Source organism: Oncorhynchus tshawytscha, linkage group LG02, assembly GCF_018296145.1.
Source record: "Oncorhynchus tshawytscha isolate Ot180627B linkage group LG02, Otsh_v2.0, whole genome shotgun sequence".
Taxonomy (NCBI): domain Eukaryota; kingdom Metazoa; phylum Chordata; class Actinopteri; order Salmoniformes; family Salmonidae; genus Oncorhynchus; species Oncorhynchus tshawytscha.
In genome coordinates, this window is record NC_056430.1 from 42,567,878 (window position 1) to 42,586,789 (window position 18,912).

Here is an 18,912-nt window from a genome sequence, read left to right on the forward strand (position 1 = left end):
TTGGAGGGGACAATGGTGTTGAACACTGAGCTGTAGTCAATGAACAGCATTCTCACATAGGTATTATTCTTATCTAGATGGGTGAAGGCAGTGTGGAGTGCAATTGAGATTGTGTCTTCTGTGGATCTGTTCGGGTGGTATGCAAATTAGAGTGGGTCTAGGGTGTCTGGGATGGTGGAGTTGATGTGGGCCATAACCAGCCTTTCTCAAGGCTGTAGTCATTGTGGCATGAAGCCTTAGAATTTTTGGGAACAGGAATGATGGTGGTCATCTTAAAACATGTGGTGATTACAGACTGGGACAAGGAGAGCTTGAACATTACCATTAATATACTTGCCAGTTGTTCTGCGCCTGCTCTGAGAACACGCCTTGGAATACCATCGGGCCTTGCGGCGATTGACCTAAATAGTCTTTACCCACGTCGACCTCGGCGAGCGAGATCACTCAATATTCTGGGGGCGGTGGTGGCCCTCACACCCGGCACGATATTGTTCTTGTCAAAGTGTGCCTGAAATGCATTGAGTTCATCTGGTGGAGAAGCATCGTTGGGAAGGTCACGGCTGGGTCTTCCTTTGTAATCCGTAATAGACTGTATCACCTGCCACACTTGGCAGGTGTCAGAGCCTGTGTAATATGATTCCACCTTATTCCTATATTGTCCTTTTGCTCGTTTCATGACTCTGTGGAGGTCATAGCGGGACTTCTTGTACTTGTTCCTGTCCTCAGTCATAGCATCAGGATTGTCTGCGATAGCCCTGTGTGCGGTAGCCCTGTCCTTTAGTTTAGCACCAACCTCAGTGCTAATCAGGGGCTTTCGATTGGGGAAGCAGTGAACCTTAACTGTGGGGAAAACATCGCAGATGCATTTCCTAATGAAGCTGGTGAAGTGTTTAGCTCGTCGACGTTATCGGCGGAGTCCCGAAACATATTCCAATCAGCGCTAGTGAAGCAGTCCTGTAGCATGATCTCTGATTCTGGAGACCAATTCTCAATGGAGCGAGTCACGGGCAATTCCTGTTTGAGCTCCTGCTGGTAAAAAAAAAGAAGCAGGAGTGCGAAGTCATGATCTGATTTGTCGAATGGCAGACGAGCGAAGGCCTTTTATGCTTGTTTGTGGGTAGAGTAACAGTGGTTTAGGACGTTATTGCCCCTAGTGGTGAGGGAGAAGTGTTGACGGAAGTTGTGCATCGCATGTCTTAATGACGCGGAATTAAAACCACCAGCAACCAGAAAAGCTGCCTCTGGATATATTGTACGTTTTCTTGCTTGGTTATACTCTCGTACAGCTTGTTTTTTTTTCTTGTCCTGAGGTGGAATATATCCAACCATCACAATAACAGCTGAAAAACCCCTTGGGAGGTGAAAGGGTGAGCATTTGACCATCAGGTATTCCAAGACGGGTGAACAATGGGTCAACACTTCCACCACGCTCGAGTAAACACACCAGTTGTTGATGAAGAGGCAAACCCCTCCCCCCCTCGACTTCCCCTACTCCACTCTCCTGTTCGGCACAGTGAATGGAGAATCCATTGAGTTGGATAGTCATGGTGGGGTATCTTGCCCGAGAGCCATGTTTCAGAAGAGCAGAGAATATAGCATTTTCAACAGTGCCATTGGTAGCAAATCCACGATTGGAGGTCATCCATCTTATTATCACGTGAATGAACATAGGCCAATAGAAAGAAGGGAAGAGGTGGCCGGTTCTCCTTTTGCCTTAACTTCTTTGGGATAGGGAGCGGTATTTTGACGTCCGGATGAAAAGCATGCCCAAAGTAAACTGCCTGCTACTCAGGCCCAGAAGTGAGGAAATGCATATAATTGGGAGATTTGTTCAAATTATGTCTGTGGGTATAACAGAACTGGAATGGCAGGCGAAACCCAGAGGACGAACCATCCACCCCCAAAACAATTCATCCTACCACTGATTTCAATGGCTGGCACTTTTATAATAGGGTGAAATCATTCCCGATTGCAGTTCCTAGGGCTTCCACTAGATTATAAAGAGTTTCAGGCTGGTTTTTGGAAAAATGAGCCAGAAATTTTTGTTTTTCCAGGTGGCTCCCATTTTGGCTGTAGTGCTTCCAAGTGCGTAAATGAGAGTGCGTTCTTTGGTATTTTTCTCCGGTAAACAATTCTCTGTCTTAAATTCTATTGTTTATTTGCGTATTAGGGTACCTAAGGTTTGATTATAAACGTTGATTGACTTGTTTGTATAAGTTTATTGGTAAGGTTTGGGATTCATTTTGTATGCATTTTGAAGGAGGGAACCAAGTGGATTATTGACTGAAGCGCACCAGCTAAACTGAGTTTTTATGGATATAAAGAAGGAGTTTATCGAAAAAAAGGACCATTTGTAATGTAACTGGGACCTTTTGGAGTGCCAACAGAAGAAGATCTTTAAAGGTAAGGCATATATTATATCGCTAATTCTGACTCCCTGGTTGAAAATGGTTTGTTATGCATTTGTGTGCTGGGCGCTGTCCTCAGATAATCGCATGGTTTGCTTTCGCCGCAAAGCCTTTTTGAAATCTGACATGGCGGCTGGATTAACAACAAGTTAAGCTTTATTTTGATGTATTGCACTTGTGATTTCATGGAAGTTTCATATTTATAGTAATTTAATTTGAATTTGGCCGGAAGTTGTCGAAATGGTTAGCAGGGTAGCCTGAAAATTGGGTCGGAATTATAGTAAGAGCCCAGGGCAGATGAGTCAAAGTTGATGCCCAAATTGAGGTAAGTAACTTCCGAACTGATGTTCAAAACTGATGTCGGTTGTAAAAAATGTAAGAAATGATAGTTGATACATTGAGAAAGAAAATAAAATAGCATAACTGGGTCAGAGCTCACAAAACGGCGTCCATTCGGGAGGGCGCCATTTTATATAGCTACATCTGTTAAGATTGGTGCCATTTTTATCACTATGAAAGTATTTGATAATTGAGAATCAGGTTTGCTCTAAGTGCACCCTTGACAGGAGTGGTGTGTGTGTGTGTGTGTGTGTGTGTGTGTGTGTAGGAATGAAGCCTGGGGGGCTTAAGCAACTCAGCTAATTGGCTAATGTAGCTAATAACATTTGAACGCTGATGGATGGCCATTGCTTTGTGTGTGTTTGTGTGTCCGCCCGCATGTGCATGCACGGTGTGTCTGTGTATGTGTATAACATTAGTGTGTGATAGATAGCCATTGCTCTGCTAGCTTTTCAGACAGACAACAAATTGGCGCCATTAAGGACTGCAGTTAAAGGAACTCTTGAGGAATGGGATTACATTTAATTAGCTGGGTTGGACCACTTGCCTTAGTACCCGTTATATGTATTAAAGGATGTACTGTTTTTTATTTTCTGCGCAATGCAATCTGTCGTCAACAGCAACCTTGGTTGTCTAGGGAATTGTTTGAGTGTCCTGTTGCATGTTTTCTGGCAGGTGCTTCACTAGGATATTGATGGTTGAGCTTAGCTTGTATTGAGTTGTTAAGCTAGGTATAGTGTGAAGACAAGCAGAGTACAATATAATGTAATATCTATAATATACAGTGGCAAGAAAAAGTATGTGGACCCTTTGGAAATATCTGGATTTCTGAATAAATGTGTCATAAAATGTAATCTGATCGTCATCTAAGTCACAACAATAGATAAGCACCGTCTGCTTACACTAATAACACACAAACAATTATAAGCTTTCATGTCTTTATTGAACACACTATGTAAACATTCACAGTGCAGGGTGGGAAAAGTATGTGAACCCTTGGATTTAATAAATGGTTGATCCTCCTTTGGCAGCAATAACCTCAACCAAACGTTTTCTGTAGCTGCTGATCAGACCTGTACAATGGTCAGGAGGAATTTTGGACCATTCTTCTTTACAAAACTGTTTCAGTTCAGCAATATTCTTGGGATGTCTGGTGTGAACTGCTCTCTTGAGGTCATGCCACAGCATCTCAATCAGGTTGAGGTCAGGACTGGTCTATTCCAGAATTTGTATTTTCTTCTGTAGAAGCCATTCTGTTGTTGATTTACTTCGGTGTTTTGGATCGGTGTCCTGTTACATCACCCAACTTCTGTTGAGCTTTGATTGGCGGATGGATAGCCTTATTCTCCCGCAAAATGTCTTGATTAACTTGGGAATTCATTTTTCCTTCGATGATAGCAAGCTGTCCAGGCCCCGAGGCAGCAAAGCAGTCCCGTGCAACAACTTTTTTTTGGACAGTGGTGTCCTCCCATGAACACCTTTCTTGTTTAGTGTTTTACGAATCGTAGACTCGTCAACAGATGTTAGAATGTTCCAGAGATTTCTGTAAGTCTTTAGCTGACACTTCTTACCCTCATTGAGCATTCTGCGCTGTGCTCTTGCAGTCATCTTTGCAGGATGGCCACTCCTAGGGAGAGTAGCAACAGTACTGAACTTTCCATTTGTAGACAATTTGTCTTAACGTGGACTGATGAACATCATGGCTTTTAGAAATACTTTTGTAACCCTTTCCAGTTTTATGCAAGTCAACAATTCTTAATATTAGCTCTTCTGAGATCTCTTTTGTTCAAGGCATGGTTCACATCAGGCAATGCTTCTTGTGAATAGCAAACTCACATTTTGTGAGTTTTTCTTATAGGGCAGGCCAGCTCTAACCAACATCTCTAATTTCTTCTCATTGATTGGACTCGGGGGTAGCTGACTCCTGACTCCAATCAGCTTTAGGAGAAGTCATTAGCCTAGTGGTTCACATACTTTTTCCAACCTACACTGTGAAAGTTTAAATTATATATTCAATTATAGAAAAAGAAAAGAAAAATACAATAACTTGTGTGTTATTAGTTTCAGCACACTGTGTTTGTCTATTGTTGTGACTTAAACAAAGATCAGATAAAATGTTACAACCAATTTATGCAGAAATCCAGGTAATTCCAAAGGGTTCACATACTTTTATCTTGCCACTGTCGGTTTGATCCGCAGTGGACACGGTGAGTGTAAACCAGGTTCAACCTCATTGGAGGAAGCCCTATATGTAGTCTCACGTGACTGACGAGTGTAGCTGTTCTTCTTGCAAAGGAAGTCTTGCCTCAACCAGATCCTATAAACTTGATCCAAACCATGAGGACACATTTGTTTGCGTCTGTGGCAACCAAACATATTTTAATCATGTGCAATAGCTTATGTATAATTCATAAAGCCTTGTGTGTGTATTAATGCTCCAGACAGAGGACCATTCCTGAGCATTATCTACTGTCCCAGTAGATAATGTTCATGGCTTTCTGATGGCTGAATCATTCAATTATTCCTGGAAGAGAGGAGCAACAAGCAGGTTTCAAGACTACAACCAAAACACTCGCTTTTGCAACCCTTTGACTTGACAGTGCGACACCAAATTTGAATTGGTCGCAGGGTGCCAGTGAAAAGAATACATTGATATATTCCCATAATGTTTTGCTGTCAGCAATCAAGTTTTCCAGATATAAAACTTCAAAAATACCGAAATACAGCTGGTATGATAGATTTAGCATTATATGATGCAAAACATAGCATCATATGATGCAAAATGCATCATACTACTGTATTCCCATATTTTGAATGTTATATTCTCAAAATCTTGATTGCTCACAAGCAAAACATTTGGGACTATATCAACAATGGACTAATGAAACAAATACCAAGATATATAGTTTTTGGATGGATTTTTCGTTTAAGTGTTGAATGGATAGACATGGTGCCGACAGATATGGTCGCCTCGCTTCAGGTCCTTACGAAGCTATGCAGTAATTTGTTTTTTAATGTATTATTTCTTACATTGTTAGCCCAGAAAATCTCAAATGTTATTACATACAGCCGGGAAGAACTATTGGATATAAAAGCGACGTCAACTTACCAACATTACGACGAGGAATACGACTTTCCCGAAGAGGATCCTTTGTTCGGACCTCCACCCTGGACATGGGATCTTATCCAAGAGGCTGACCCAAAACAATGGGGTTACCACAGGAGAGGCAGACAGAGCAGCCTACTGGTCAGGCTTAGAAGGCGAGCACATCATCCACCGGTTCCCGAGCATATTACTCGCCAATGTCCAATCTCTAGACCACAAGGTGGACGAAATTAGGGCACCGAGTTGCCTTCCAGAGAGACATCAGTGATTGGAACATTCTCTGTTTCACGGAAACATGGCTCACACCGGATATGTTGTCAGAGTCGGTACAGTCACCTGGTATCTTCACGCATCACGCCGACAGAAACAAACATCTCTCTTGTAAGAAGAAGGGCGGGGGTGTATGCCTTATGATAACCACTCATGGTGTAATCATAACAACATACAGGAACTCAAGTCCTTTTGTTCACCTGACCTAGAATTCCTTACAATCAAATGCTGACCGCATGATCTGCCAAGAGTATTGTTTTCGATTATAGTCACAGCCGTGTATATCCCCCCCAGGCAGACACCTCGACGTCCCTGAAAGAACTTCATTGGACTCTATGCAAACTGGAAACCACATATCCTGAGGCTGCATTTATTGTAGCTTGGGATTTTAACAAGGCTAATCTGAAAACAAGGAAACTAAATTCTATCAGCATATTGAATGCACGACACGAGCTGGTAGCATTCTGGATCATTGCTGCTTGAACTTCCGCGATGCAAACAAAGCCCTCCCCTGCCCTCCCTTTGGCAACTCTGACCATGACTCCATTTTGTTGCTCCCAGCCTACAGACAGAAACTGAAACAGGAAATGCCCGTGCTCAGGTCTATCCAATGCTGGTCTGACCAATCGGATTCCACGCTTCAAGATTACTTCGATGACATGGACTGGGATATGTTCCGGATAGCCTCAGACAATAACATTAATGTATACGCTGACTCGGTGAGCGAGTTTATTAGCAAGTTCATCGGTGTTGTACCCACTGTGACTATTAAAACCTTCCCTAACCAGAAACCGTGGAATGATGGCAGCATTCGTGCAAACTGAAAGCACGAACCACCACTTTCCATCTGCTTTCCAACATGGCAAGGCGACTGGAAATATGACCGAATATAAACAGTGTAGCTATTCTCTCCGCAAGGCAATCAAACAAGTAAAGCGTCAGTATAGAGACAAAGTAGAGTCACAATTCAACGGCTCAAACAGGAGACGTATGTGGCAGGGTCTACAGTCAATCACTGATTAAAAAAGAAAACCAGCCCCGTCACAGACATCGACGTCTTGCTCCCAGACATATTAAACAACTTAAACGACCTGCTACCAAAGCCTGTGGGCTCTCCTTCACCGTGGCCATTGTGAGTAAAACATTTAAACGTGTTAACCCTCGCAAGGCTGCCAGCCCAGATGGCATCCCTAGCCGGGTCCTCAGAACAAGCGCAGACCAGCTGGTTGGTGTGTTTACGGATATTCAATCAATCGCTATCCCAGTCTGCTGTGTCTACATGCTTCAAGATGGCCACCATTCCTGTTCCCAAGAAAACTAAGGTAACTGAACTAAATGACTATCGCCCCGCAGTACTCACTTCTGTCATCATGAAGTGCTTTGACAGACTAGTCAAGGATTATATCACTTCCACCCTACCTGAGACCTTAGACCCACTTCAATTTGCTTACTGCCCGAATAGGTCCACAGACTACGCAATCGCCATCACACTGCACATTGCCCTATCCCATCTGGACAAGAGGAATACCTATGTAAGAATGCTGTTCACACCATAGTACCCTCCAAACTCATCATTAACTTCAAGACCCTGGGTCTCAACCTCGTCCTGTGCAACTGGGTCTTGGACTTTCTGACGGGCCGCCCCCAGGTGGTGAGGATAGGAAACAACATCTCCACCCTGCTGATCCTCAACACTAGGGCCCCACAAGGGTGCATTCTCAGTCCTCTCCTGTACTCCTTGTTCACCCATGACTGCGTGGCCATGCACGCCTCCAACTCAATCATCAAGTGTGCAGATGACACTACAGTGGTAGGCTTGATTACCAACAACGATGAGATGGCCTACAGGGAGGAGGTGAGGGCCATCGGACTGAGGTGTCAGGAAATTAACCTTTCACTCAACATCAACAAAACAAAGGAGATGATTGTGGACTTCAGGAAACAGTAGAGGGAGCAACCACCCATCCACATTGATAGGACAGTAGTGGAGAAGGTGAGAAGTTTTAAGTTCCTAGGCGTACACATCACAGACAAACTGAAATTGTCCATTCATACAGACAGTGTGGTGAAGAAGGCGCAACTGCGCCTCTTAAACCTCAGGAGGCTGAAGAAATTTGGCTTGTCACCTAAAACACACAAACGTTTACAGATGCACAATCAAGAGCATCCTGTCGGGCTGTATCACCGCCTGATATGTCAACTGCTTCGCCCACAACAGCAAGGCTCTCCAGAGGGTTGTGCGGTCTGCACAACGCGTCATCGGGGCAAACTACCTGCCCTCCAGGACACCTACAGCATCCGATGTCACAGAAAGACCAAAAGATCATCAAGGAAAACAACCACCCGAGCCACTGCATGTTCACCCCGCTATCATCCAGAAGGCGAGGTCAGTACAAGTGCATCAAAGCTGGGAAAGAGAGACTGAAAAACAGCTTCTATCTCAAGGCCATCAGACTGATAAACAGCCATCACTAACATAGAGTGGCTGCTGCCTACATACAGACTCAAATCTCTGGCCACTTTAATACATTTAAAGGTATCACTAGTCACTTTAATTAATGCCATATACATTAATATACATATACAGTTGAAGTCAGAAGTTTACATACACCTTAGCCAAAAACATTTAAACTCAGTTTTTCACAATTGCTGACACTTAATCCTAGTAAAGAATTCCCTGTCTTGGGTCCGTTAGGATCACCACTTTATTTTAAGAATGTGAAATGTCAGAATAATAGTAGAGAGAATTATTTATTTTAGCTTTTATTTCTGGGTCAGAAGTTTACATACACTCAATTAGTATTTGGTAGCATTGCCTTTAAATTGTTTAACTTGGGTCTATCGTTTCGGGTAGCCTTCCACAAGCTTCCCACAATAAGTTGGGTGAATTTTGTTCTATTCCCCCTGACAGAGCTGGTGTAACTGAGTCAGGTTTGTAGGCATCCTTGCTCGCACATGCTTTTTCAGTTCTGCCCACATATTTTCTATAGGATTTAGGTCAGGACTTTGTGAAGGCCACTTCAATACCTTGACTTTGTTGTCCTTAAGCCATTTTGCCACAACTTTGGAAGTATGCTTGGGGTCATTGTCCATTTGGAAGACCCTTTTTTTACCAACTTAAACTTCCTGACTGATGTCTTGAGATTTTTCTTCAATATATCCACATAATTTTCCTGCCTCATGATGCCATCTATTTTGTGAAGTGCAACAGTCCCTACTGCATCAAAGCCCCCCCACAACATGATGCTGCCACCCCCGTGGGATGGTGTTCTTTGGCTTGCAAGCCTCCCTCTTTTTCCTCCAAACATAACGATGGTCAGTATGGCCAAACAGTTCTATTTTTGTTTCATCAGACCAAGGACATTTCTCCAAAAAGTACGATCTTTGTCCCCATGTGCAGTTGCAAACCGTAGTCTGGCTTTTTTAATGGCCGTTTTGGAGCAGTGGCTTCTTCCTTGCTGAGCAAGGAATATGTCTACATTCGACTTGTTTTACTTTGGTTATAGATACTTTTGTACCTGTTTCCTCCAGTATCTTCACAAGGTCCTTTGCTGTTGTTCTGGGATTGATTTGCACCAAAGTACGTTCATCTCTAGGAGACAGAACACGTCTCAGTCCGGAGTGGTATGACGGCTGCGTGGTCCCATGGTGTTTATACTTGCCTACTATTGTTTGTACAGATGAACTTGGTACCTTCAGGCGTTTGGAAATTGCTCCCAAGGATGAACCAGGATGGACTTGTGGAGGTCTACATTTTTTTCTGAGAGCTTGGCTGATTTCTTTTGATTTTCCCATGATGTGAAGCAAATAAGCACTGAGTTTGAAGGTAGGCCTTGAAATACACCTACAGGTACACCTGCAATTGACTCAAATGATGTCAATTAGCCTATCAGAAGCTTCTAAAGCCATGACATAATTTTCTGGAATTTTCCAAGCTGTTTAAAGGCATAGTCAACTTAGTGTATGTAATCTTCTGACCCACTGGAATTGTGATACAGTGAATTATAAGTGAAATCATCTGTCTGTAAACAATTGTTGGAAAAATGTATTGTGTCATGCACAAGGTAAACCGACTTGTCAAAACTATAGTTTGTTAACAAGAAATTTGTGGAGTGGTTGAAAGTTTAATGACTCCAACCTAAATGTATGTAAACCTCCGACCTCAACTGTATACTGTATACTGTATTCTACCATCTACTGCATCTTGCCTATGCCGCACGGCCATTGCTCATCCATATATTTTTATGTACATGCTCTTATTCATCCCTTTGCATTTGTGTGTATAAAGTAGTCGTTGTGAATTTGTTAGATTACTTGTTAGATATTACGACGCTGTTGGAACGAGAAGCACAAGGCTTTTCGCTACACTCGCACGAACGTCTTCTAACCATGTGTATGTGACCAATACAATTTGATTTGATTTGATTTTGGTATCCCGAAACCTTGTTCCTTTTTCGATACTAGACCATGAAAAAATGTGTCTCACGTCATCTACTGATTGAGAGAGTATCAAGTCTGTCTATCAGCGCAGCCGATGTCCCTGTATAGCGCGACCGCCTGCTCCTTGCCTGCGCCACTGACTCATTGCCGAATTTAGCCTGTCCTGAGGAACCACTGCTTATCATTGGAAGTGTGGGCTGCATCAATTTAGCTCTCCACTCATGCTGCACAGAAGTTAGTGCACTTTAATAATGCAACAAGGCATGTAGAAATGTTGCGTCTTAATGACTGTTCATTAAACAATGTCCATTACAGTCTAGAACACTTTACAATGCAAGAAGATACCAGTAGCTTCCAGCTTTGTAGGCTAACTTTCCTTGCTTACAGCTGAAGCTAACATCAATTCACTAGTATTTTGTTTGTGCAAACCACAAGGCTAAATACCGTATGCTGATTTCAAAGCTGATTGTCATCAAAAACCATGGTCATTGCCCAAAACGTTATTCATTCTCTTCTGTCTCCTTCACTGTGTGTCTGTGAATGACATCATCAGAGACAGAGCACACTTTTATAAAAGAAGAGATTGCTCCTCCAATGCAAATGTTATGGATCAGTACAATAAAATAATTCCCAGATCGAAGGGAAACAGATTGTTTTTCATCTGTAGCCCCATGAAATCAGCCACAACTCAAAGCATGCACACACTCCTATTGCATATACATTCACCTGTATTGTGAATAGGCATAGGCTACATCTTGATTTACCCAGTTCATCAATAGAGATTTACGATTCAAATAAATGATTACCGCTATGTAGGTCGATTGGTTATGTCATTATAGGTGCGCACTGGCAAAAAATTGGTGCAACCAAATCATGTGCTGGTAACATCAACTGAAAAAGTTGGGCGCACCAGTGCCACAAGTTCATCTAGAACCCTGGACATTGCTCAGTGCCTACTCATATGATTAAAGACTCTAGAGAGCCTAGGGAGGGAGGGAGCAACAGACGAGTTGGGAGTCATGGTACAAACAAACAGGGTGAGATCAGGACATGGCGGCCACAGCCGTTTGATGAGAGGGTATCTTTTATATTCAGTTTGAGTGAGGAGTTTGTTTGTTTTCAAAACTTTGGTTGAGTTTTGATTATATCTTGCCTAGAACTTTTTTAATGGTGCTGTTCTCTCCCAGCGTTGTGGTACATACACCACGCACACACATAGACCTACATGTTTTTGCCTCAGAGTAGACACATATGGGAGCTGTGATTAAAAGCATTAGAGCATGACCCACGGTTAGATCTTAGTGCATGAGAAGAGTATAATCCCACTGTGGATCCCTGCTCACCATGTTACTGTAAGAACGGTAGGATACAGCACTGGGATGGGAGATTATGTTACTGTAAGAACAGTAGGATACAGCACGGTGATGGGAGATTATGTTACTGTATGAACAGTAGGATACAGCACTGGGATGGGAGATTATGTTACTGTAAGAACAGTAGGATACAGCACTGGGATGGGAGATTATGTTACTGTAAGAACAGTAGGATACAGCACTGGGATGGGAGATTATGTTACTGTAAAAACAGTAGGATACAGCACTGGGATGGGAGATTGTTACTGTAAGAACGGTAGGATACAGCACTGGGATGGGAGATTATGTTACTGTAAGAACAGTATGATACAGCACTGGGATGGGAGATTATGTTACTGTAAGAACAGTAGGATACAGCACTGGGATGGGAGATTGTTACTGTAAGAACGGTAGGATACAGCACTGGGATGGGAGATTATGTTACTGTAAGAACAGTAGGATACAGCACTGGGATGGGAGATTGTTACTGTAAGAACAGTAGGATACAGCACTGGGATGGGAGGTTGTTACTGTAAGAACAGTAGGATACAGCACTGGGATGGGAGATTGTTACTGTAAGGACAGTAGGATACAGCACTGGGATGGGAGATTATGTTACTGTAAGGACAGTAGGATACAGCACTGGGATGGGAGATTATGTTACTGTAAGGACAGTAGGATACAGCATTACAGTTTAAGGCTGGGATGTGTGATTTACAGTTGGTTTGTGTGAGAGAACGAATGACAGAGAAGAGGAAATGAGGAGAAAGTCATTTTCAACAAATACTTATATATATATATATATATATATATATATATATAACCATCAAAATCTGTACTCTTTATTTGCAAAACATCCTGCTGAGAGGAAATATGTTTTGTGATTTCTTCTGACATGCCAGAGTCACTCAAGAGACAGTTAAGACAGTTAAGGCTGTGTGTACACTGTGTGTACACCTCTAACGTTCTGTCTGCTCTCTCTCTCCCCTCTCTCTCTCCCCCTCCGCTCACAGATGCAGATATACCTGTACAACTCAGATGACTTTGACAGTCTCAGTGCAGCCATCAAGGAGAAGCGCATCATTGCTGCGATGGCTGTGTTTTTTGAGGTACTGTAATACTGGCTTTGGGCTGTGTTGTTGTTTGAAGAGTTCTCTTGGTCTCAGTTGTTCCCAAACACAATTTAACGGGCAGAGGCCTGGAATACAGTGCTTATTAGGAGATATGAACAACAGTACACTGATTTGAAAGCTGCTAGCTCTCGAGGCACATGATATCTTTATTATTTGTCGTCTCTTTCCTTCCAACTTCCCATATCCCTTTTATAGATAACAGTCTCTCTCGGTCTCTCTCTGTTTCTCTGTCTCGCTCTCTGTTTCTTTGTGTCTCTCTCACTCATTCGCACACACACATTGTCCGTCTCCTGAGAGCTGTGACTCTCTGTCAGTGCCACAGACAGGCAGGCAGGCAGTCCGACAGACAGACAGATGTCTCCAGGGAGACATTACGGTGAAAGACAACTACAGACAGAGTCAGAGAGCAAGGGGTTCCTCTTCCGCTATCCCCTTAAGCCACCACTTTGTTCTAACTTACCGTACCGCAGGCTTCCCTAAAGACTAGCACAGCCAGCCTCACACTCCAGGAATATTTCTGAAGGATAGTAAATGGCCTCCAGTTGATTTTCAGTTGTAAACATCAAGGAATATTTCTCGTTCCCTAATGGAAAAGTATCTTAGTACCTGGTTTGTTAAAAAAAAAATATTGGGCAATTAGTGGTATTCTATGCTGAACAAAAATATAAACGCAACATGCAACAATTTCAAAGGTTTGACTGAGTTACAGTTCATATAAAAAAAAATCTGTCTATTTAAATAAATGTATTAGGCCCTAATCTATGGATTTCACATGACTGGGAATACAGATATGCATCTGTTGGCACAACAATGGCCCTCAGGAACTCATCACGGTATCTGCATTCAAATTGCCATCGACACAATGTAATTGTGTTTGTTGTCCGTAGCTTATGCCTTTCCATACCATAACCCCACCAACACCATTGGGCACTCTGTTCACAACGTCAGCAAACCGCTCGTCCACCCAACGCCATATCAGAATTCATCCGTGAAGAGCACACTTCTCCAGTGTGCCAGTGTCCCTCAAAGGTGAGCAATTTGCCCACTGAAGTCGGTTATGACGCCGAACTGGAGTAAGGTCAAGACCCAGGTGAGGACGATGAGCAGACAGATGAGCGTTTCTGACAGTTTGTACAGAAATTATTGAGTTGTGCAAACCACAGTTTCATCAGCTGTACGGTGGCTGCTCTCAGATGATCCTGCAGGTGAAGAACCCGGAGGTGGAGGTCCTGGGCTGGCGTGGTTACACATGGTCTGCATGGTTACACATTCTCTAAAATGATGTTGGAGAGGTGGCTTATGGTAGAGAAATTAACAGTCAATTTTCTGGCAACAGCTCTGGTGGACATTCCTGCACTCAGAATGCCAAAATTGCACACTCCCTCAACTTGAGATATCTGTGGCATTGTGTTGTGACAAGACTGCACATTTTAGAATGGCCTTTTATTGTCCCTTGCACAAGGTGCACCTGTGTAATTATCATGCTGTTAAATCAACTTTTTGATATGCCACACATGTCAGGTAGATGGGTTATCTTGGCAAAGGAGAAATGCTCACTAACAGGGATGAACATTTCTGGGATATTTTATTTCAGCTCATGAAACATGGGACCAACAACATTTTATTTCTGCAATTAAATGAAACCTCAAATGATGAAGCTTCAACCGAGCACCCTCAAGGAGGAGAGCTCCACTTTCTTTCCCTGTTTGTTTGCACGTGTGCGCTTAACCCAGCACCAACACTCCAGCTCATCACTCTCCAGCTTACACCCACGGTAATCACTGACTAGATCAAGGTTCACTCCGCTCTGTCTATCAGATGTTCTATTTCTAGTTCTACTATGGCAATGCGGTCTATTACTTAGGAAGCACTCTACTGAAGCACTCAGAGCCACACAGAGTGGCTAGGCCAGGGTCCTTTCTCTCTCCGATCAGAGAAGCAGGCAGGTTGGAATGGGGACACAGGTGTTCCTATGTAGGTCTGTGGATAGACAGTGATGGACCTTGTGTGTATGAAGACCTAAATGCTACCACTGTGTTTTTGACAGCCTATCGCTTACAGCAATTAGCATCAGCACGCGCACACATTTATCCTGCTGAATTGCATTTTACAGAGCAGGACACACACACACACACCAGTTTACCATCTTTAATCGATGAGGAGGAGCTGCTTTTGGTTCCCTTAGGCTGTGTGAATGGTCGCTAAGGGGGTTCATATTATTTTCCACATTCAATGCTTAGCTACATTTACTCTCATTTACACTCAGATACTTTTACTCTCATTGGACTGACCTGAGTTAGGGAGGAGTCCCAACACCGTTTTACCCCCCCACTCATCTAAGCGTAAATAGGACACTGGGAATATTGGTAATAAATTAGGAGCACGCTGAACTGAGTGTGGGTACTGTAACTGCTGTTCTGGGCTGTGTTGTAAAAGAGCCTGTCTCTTGTTCGGTGTCGTCAGGTGGGGCGGCGAGACAATCCAGCCGTAGAGCCCATCATCCAGGGACTGAAACGGGTCGTACACCACGGTGAGTAAACCCCTGGCACTCGCACTACTACTGTCACACTCACACACGAACACACACTCAATCTCGATCTTGCTCTCAGCAGTTTGCTGCGTTCTCACTGTGATGTTGTTCGGCAGCCGTGGTTCTATAGCACTTCTCACTTAGCCTTTAAACTACAGAGCATCAGTAGAGCACCAGGATCTCAGTCTTCACACGGAAACATTGATATACAGACACACTAATGGATTGCTAGAGGACCAAGGCGTCATCCCTTTCACCAAAGAGGGCTTTCAGTCACGTACAAGAGCATCAAATGAATGTCGACAGGAAACATACACAACTAAAAAAAGAGACAGAGAAATGATTTCCCAAGGACATAGTTGTTTGGGAGGTTAATGCGAAGTGATTGCTTCAGACCTCACACGTCTACCAGACTTAGAGATTCCGTGCCTCTCGTCTGGTCATCCATTGGTTTGTTCAGGCTTTTGAAGATACTTAACCTTGGTGTTCATTTTTATTCTCAAATTAGTATGACCACAAGCTCTGAGCCCGGTCTTGCATCAAGACAAAGGCAGCACAGTGAGCTACCACCGCTCCCTGCTTCTCTGTGTAGAGCTACAAAGAAGAGACGGAACAGTTAATTGCATCTAAGCCTCAATTAGTCAACGCTACATCGCTTGCTCACATACACACACACAGACAGAGAGAACTTACACAACGGAAACATCAGATGCACGCTTGCTTGCACCATTAATCTTTAATGCTAGGGGGAGACAGATGTGCCTAGCTGCAGTGCATGTTGTATGAAATCAGAGTTGGTGTGAGCTGCGAGCAGAGTGTGGTTGGAAGCTGGTGTCTCTACAGACATGCGTTATGTCGTGTCTCCACCTGCCCATTTAAATGTGCTTTAGCATGTGTCCATAATACTTTGGTCCATCTGCATACACACACACACACACACACACACACACACACACACACACACACACACACACACACAGGGCTCTATTGAGCCATGCAGCTGTGTGTGTGTGCCTGCACGCTTTGTGTGTACCAACACATATGGCTGGTTTAACAATGTGCTACTGACGTGGTTCTCTTTATGTGGGTCAACTCAGAGACGAAGAGAAGACGTGTTAATGGAGGAACGGAATAAACTGTGAGCATATAGCCGTAAAATGCAGACCTCTTTACTCATGCTGATTAATCTCACACAACTCTATCCTTCGTGCTTCTCTGGGTCTCTCTCCCATTCATTACACTGACTCCCTATACTGGATGATTTGCCATGGCTGGAACAGGGCAAAAATGGGGCTAGCATGCAGGTGGTATCGCTTGATTTAGATGTCTAAAGTGGTTACTCTGTGAGGTAGGCCAATCAAGTCACTACACATGGTCTCCCGAACACAGATCATGCCTTCTCCTAGGATTTAAAAGCATGCTCAGTAGAGAATCTCCAATTAAAGTGTTTTTAGATCAGGAATAGGGATCCGGTAAACCGCCCTCGGTGTTGAGCATCCAGACTTGTGTTGAATCTAGAGGCCCTCCTTGTTGGAGGAAGGGCTGGGTCCGGTCAGCCTGGGTTGTGGTGTTGTTTTGATGGTCCAAGGGAGGCTCCTGGCCCTCTGGCTGGGTAATTAGGATGCGTCCCAAATGGCACGCTATTCACTATGTTGTGCACTACTTTTGAACCCAGCACTATTGACCATGGCCCATAGGGCTCTGGTCAAAAGTAGTGTAATACATAGGTGATAGGGTGCCATTTGGGATGCACATTTAATGTCTTCTCTTCTAACGGGGTGGCGGTGGCAGGGTTTCCGCTAGCTTATTAGCCTCAGCCATCCATCCATCAGCAGGTTTGAGGCAGTGCCACGATACAGCTGTGCTGTCTGAGGGCAGGAGGGTAGTAGAGCTCATGATGTCGGGAACGGAAAGGTGCTTCCGTTCAGATAAGTATGTTGTACAGTCACGTCCACTTTCCCGTCCCATGTCCCACCCACGCTCCATAGTCCACAGTGAAGCGCCCTTCTCATCCTTCGATAGAAACCCACATGACAGTTATAAGGTTCTTCCACGTACCAGATGACATGGTTTATATCTGAACCCCAAGTTTAGTGTCCTGTTGCCACCCCAGATTGTCTCCAGCTCCCACTTTACTACCCCACATTGTCTCCAGGCTCCACTTTACTACCCCAGAATTTCTCAAGCGCCCACTTTACTACCCCACATTGTCTTCAGCCTCCACTTTACTAACCCAGATTGTCTTCAGCCTCCACTTTACTACCCCAGATTGTCTTCAGCCTCCACTTTACTAACCCAGATTGTCTTCAGCCTCCACTTTACTAACCCAGATTGTCTTCAGCCTCCACTTTACTAACCCAGATTGTCTTCAGCCTCCACTTTACTAACCTAGATTGTCGTCAGCCTCCAATTTACTAACCTAGATTGTTTTCAGCCTCCACTTTACTATGCCAGATTGTCTCCAGATCCTAGGTACCTTACTTCCCCTACATCAAATGTGTCAAACAAGCCAATTCAATCTGGCACAAATAGTTTTTCCCCAGAAAACAACCCATCTCAATCGACATTTAAATGTGACCCACCACTTTGATCCGGACTTATGTAGCAACATTTTAATTGTTTTTATTTTATTTTGACATTGGAAAAAAGTAGGGACTCAGAGCTAGAAAATTGTATACCATACACTGCAGTTTAGGAATAATGGAAAATAATTCTGCTTTGAACCTCACTTTTGAGAAAATGGCTGTTGAATGTTTTGGTACACTTACTGGAGAGCTCGTCTTTGTCTACACCCATTCAGCATCGTTCACACCCTCTTAAGTTTAGCACCACCCATCTCTAACGATTCACATGTGAGGCCATGTGCTGAACAGAGTGAGCTAAACAATGAACCATAATGCCAACCCACATTACTAGCAATACAAACTGATTATCATAGCTAGCCACCGTGCATGAATCTGCAGGTAGCTAAAGCTAACCAACTAGGTTCAATGTTAGCTATTTAGCTAACATTAGGCTATAACTATCAATGCAAATAGCTTTCTGAGATACTAATATAATTACTACACAGATCATACACGTAACGTTATTGATCGAGACAGCCAGCTAACGTTTGCTAGCTAGCTAACAGTACGTTTTAACTTGCAATGAAAATGACTTTCTGACAAAATTACAAATGTATAATATCTGAAAATGTATGTAGACTCTTACCTGTATACACAGATGAACGCTTCTCCTTCTCTGTCATGGATACCATGGTTGCCCTTAGTTTGAAGATGTAATCCGTAGACATATGTTTTATACAACAGCCTTTTGTGTTCTCTTTTCGACTCCC

General features: G+C 43.4%; 1 protein-coding gene across 1 annotated transcript in view; it reads left to right on the forward strand.

Annotated features, from left to right (window-relative positions):
- The window catches only part of LOC112244810 (receptor-type tyrosine-protein phosphatase gamma), a 295,615-nt gene that overhangs the window by 215,707 nt on the left and 60,996 nt on the right, over nucleotides 1-18,912 (forward strand). Inside the window, exons 5-6 of the mRNA XM_042299158.1 lie at nucleotides 12,929-13,024; nucleotides 15,512-15,578. Of these exons, the coding sequence (XP_042155092.1) occupies nucleotides 12,929-13,024; nucleotides 15,512-15,578 (163 nt within the window). The remainder of the gene's footprint in view (nucleotides 1-12,928; nucleotides 13,025-15,511; nucleotides 15,579-18,912) is intronic.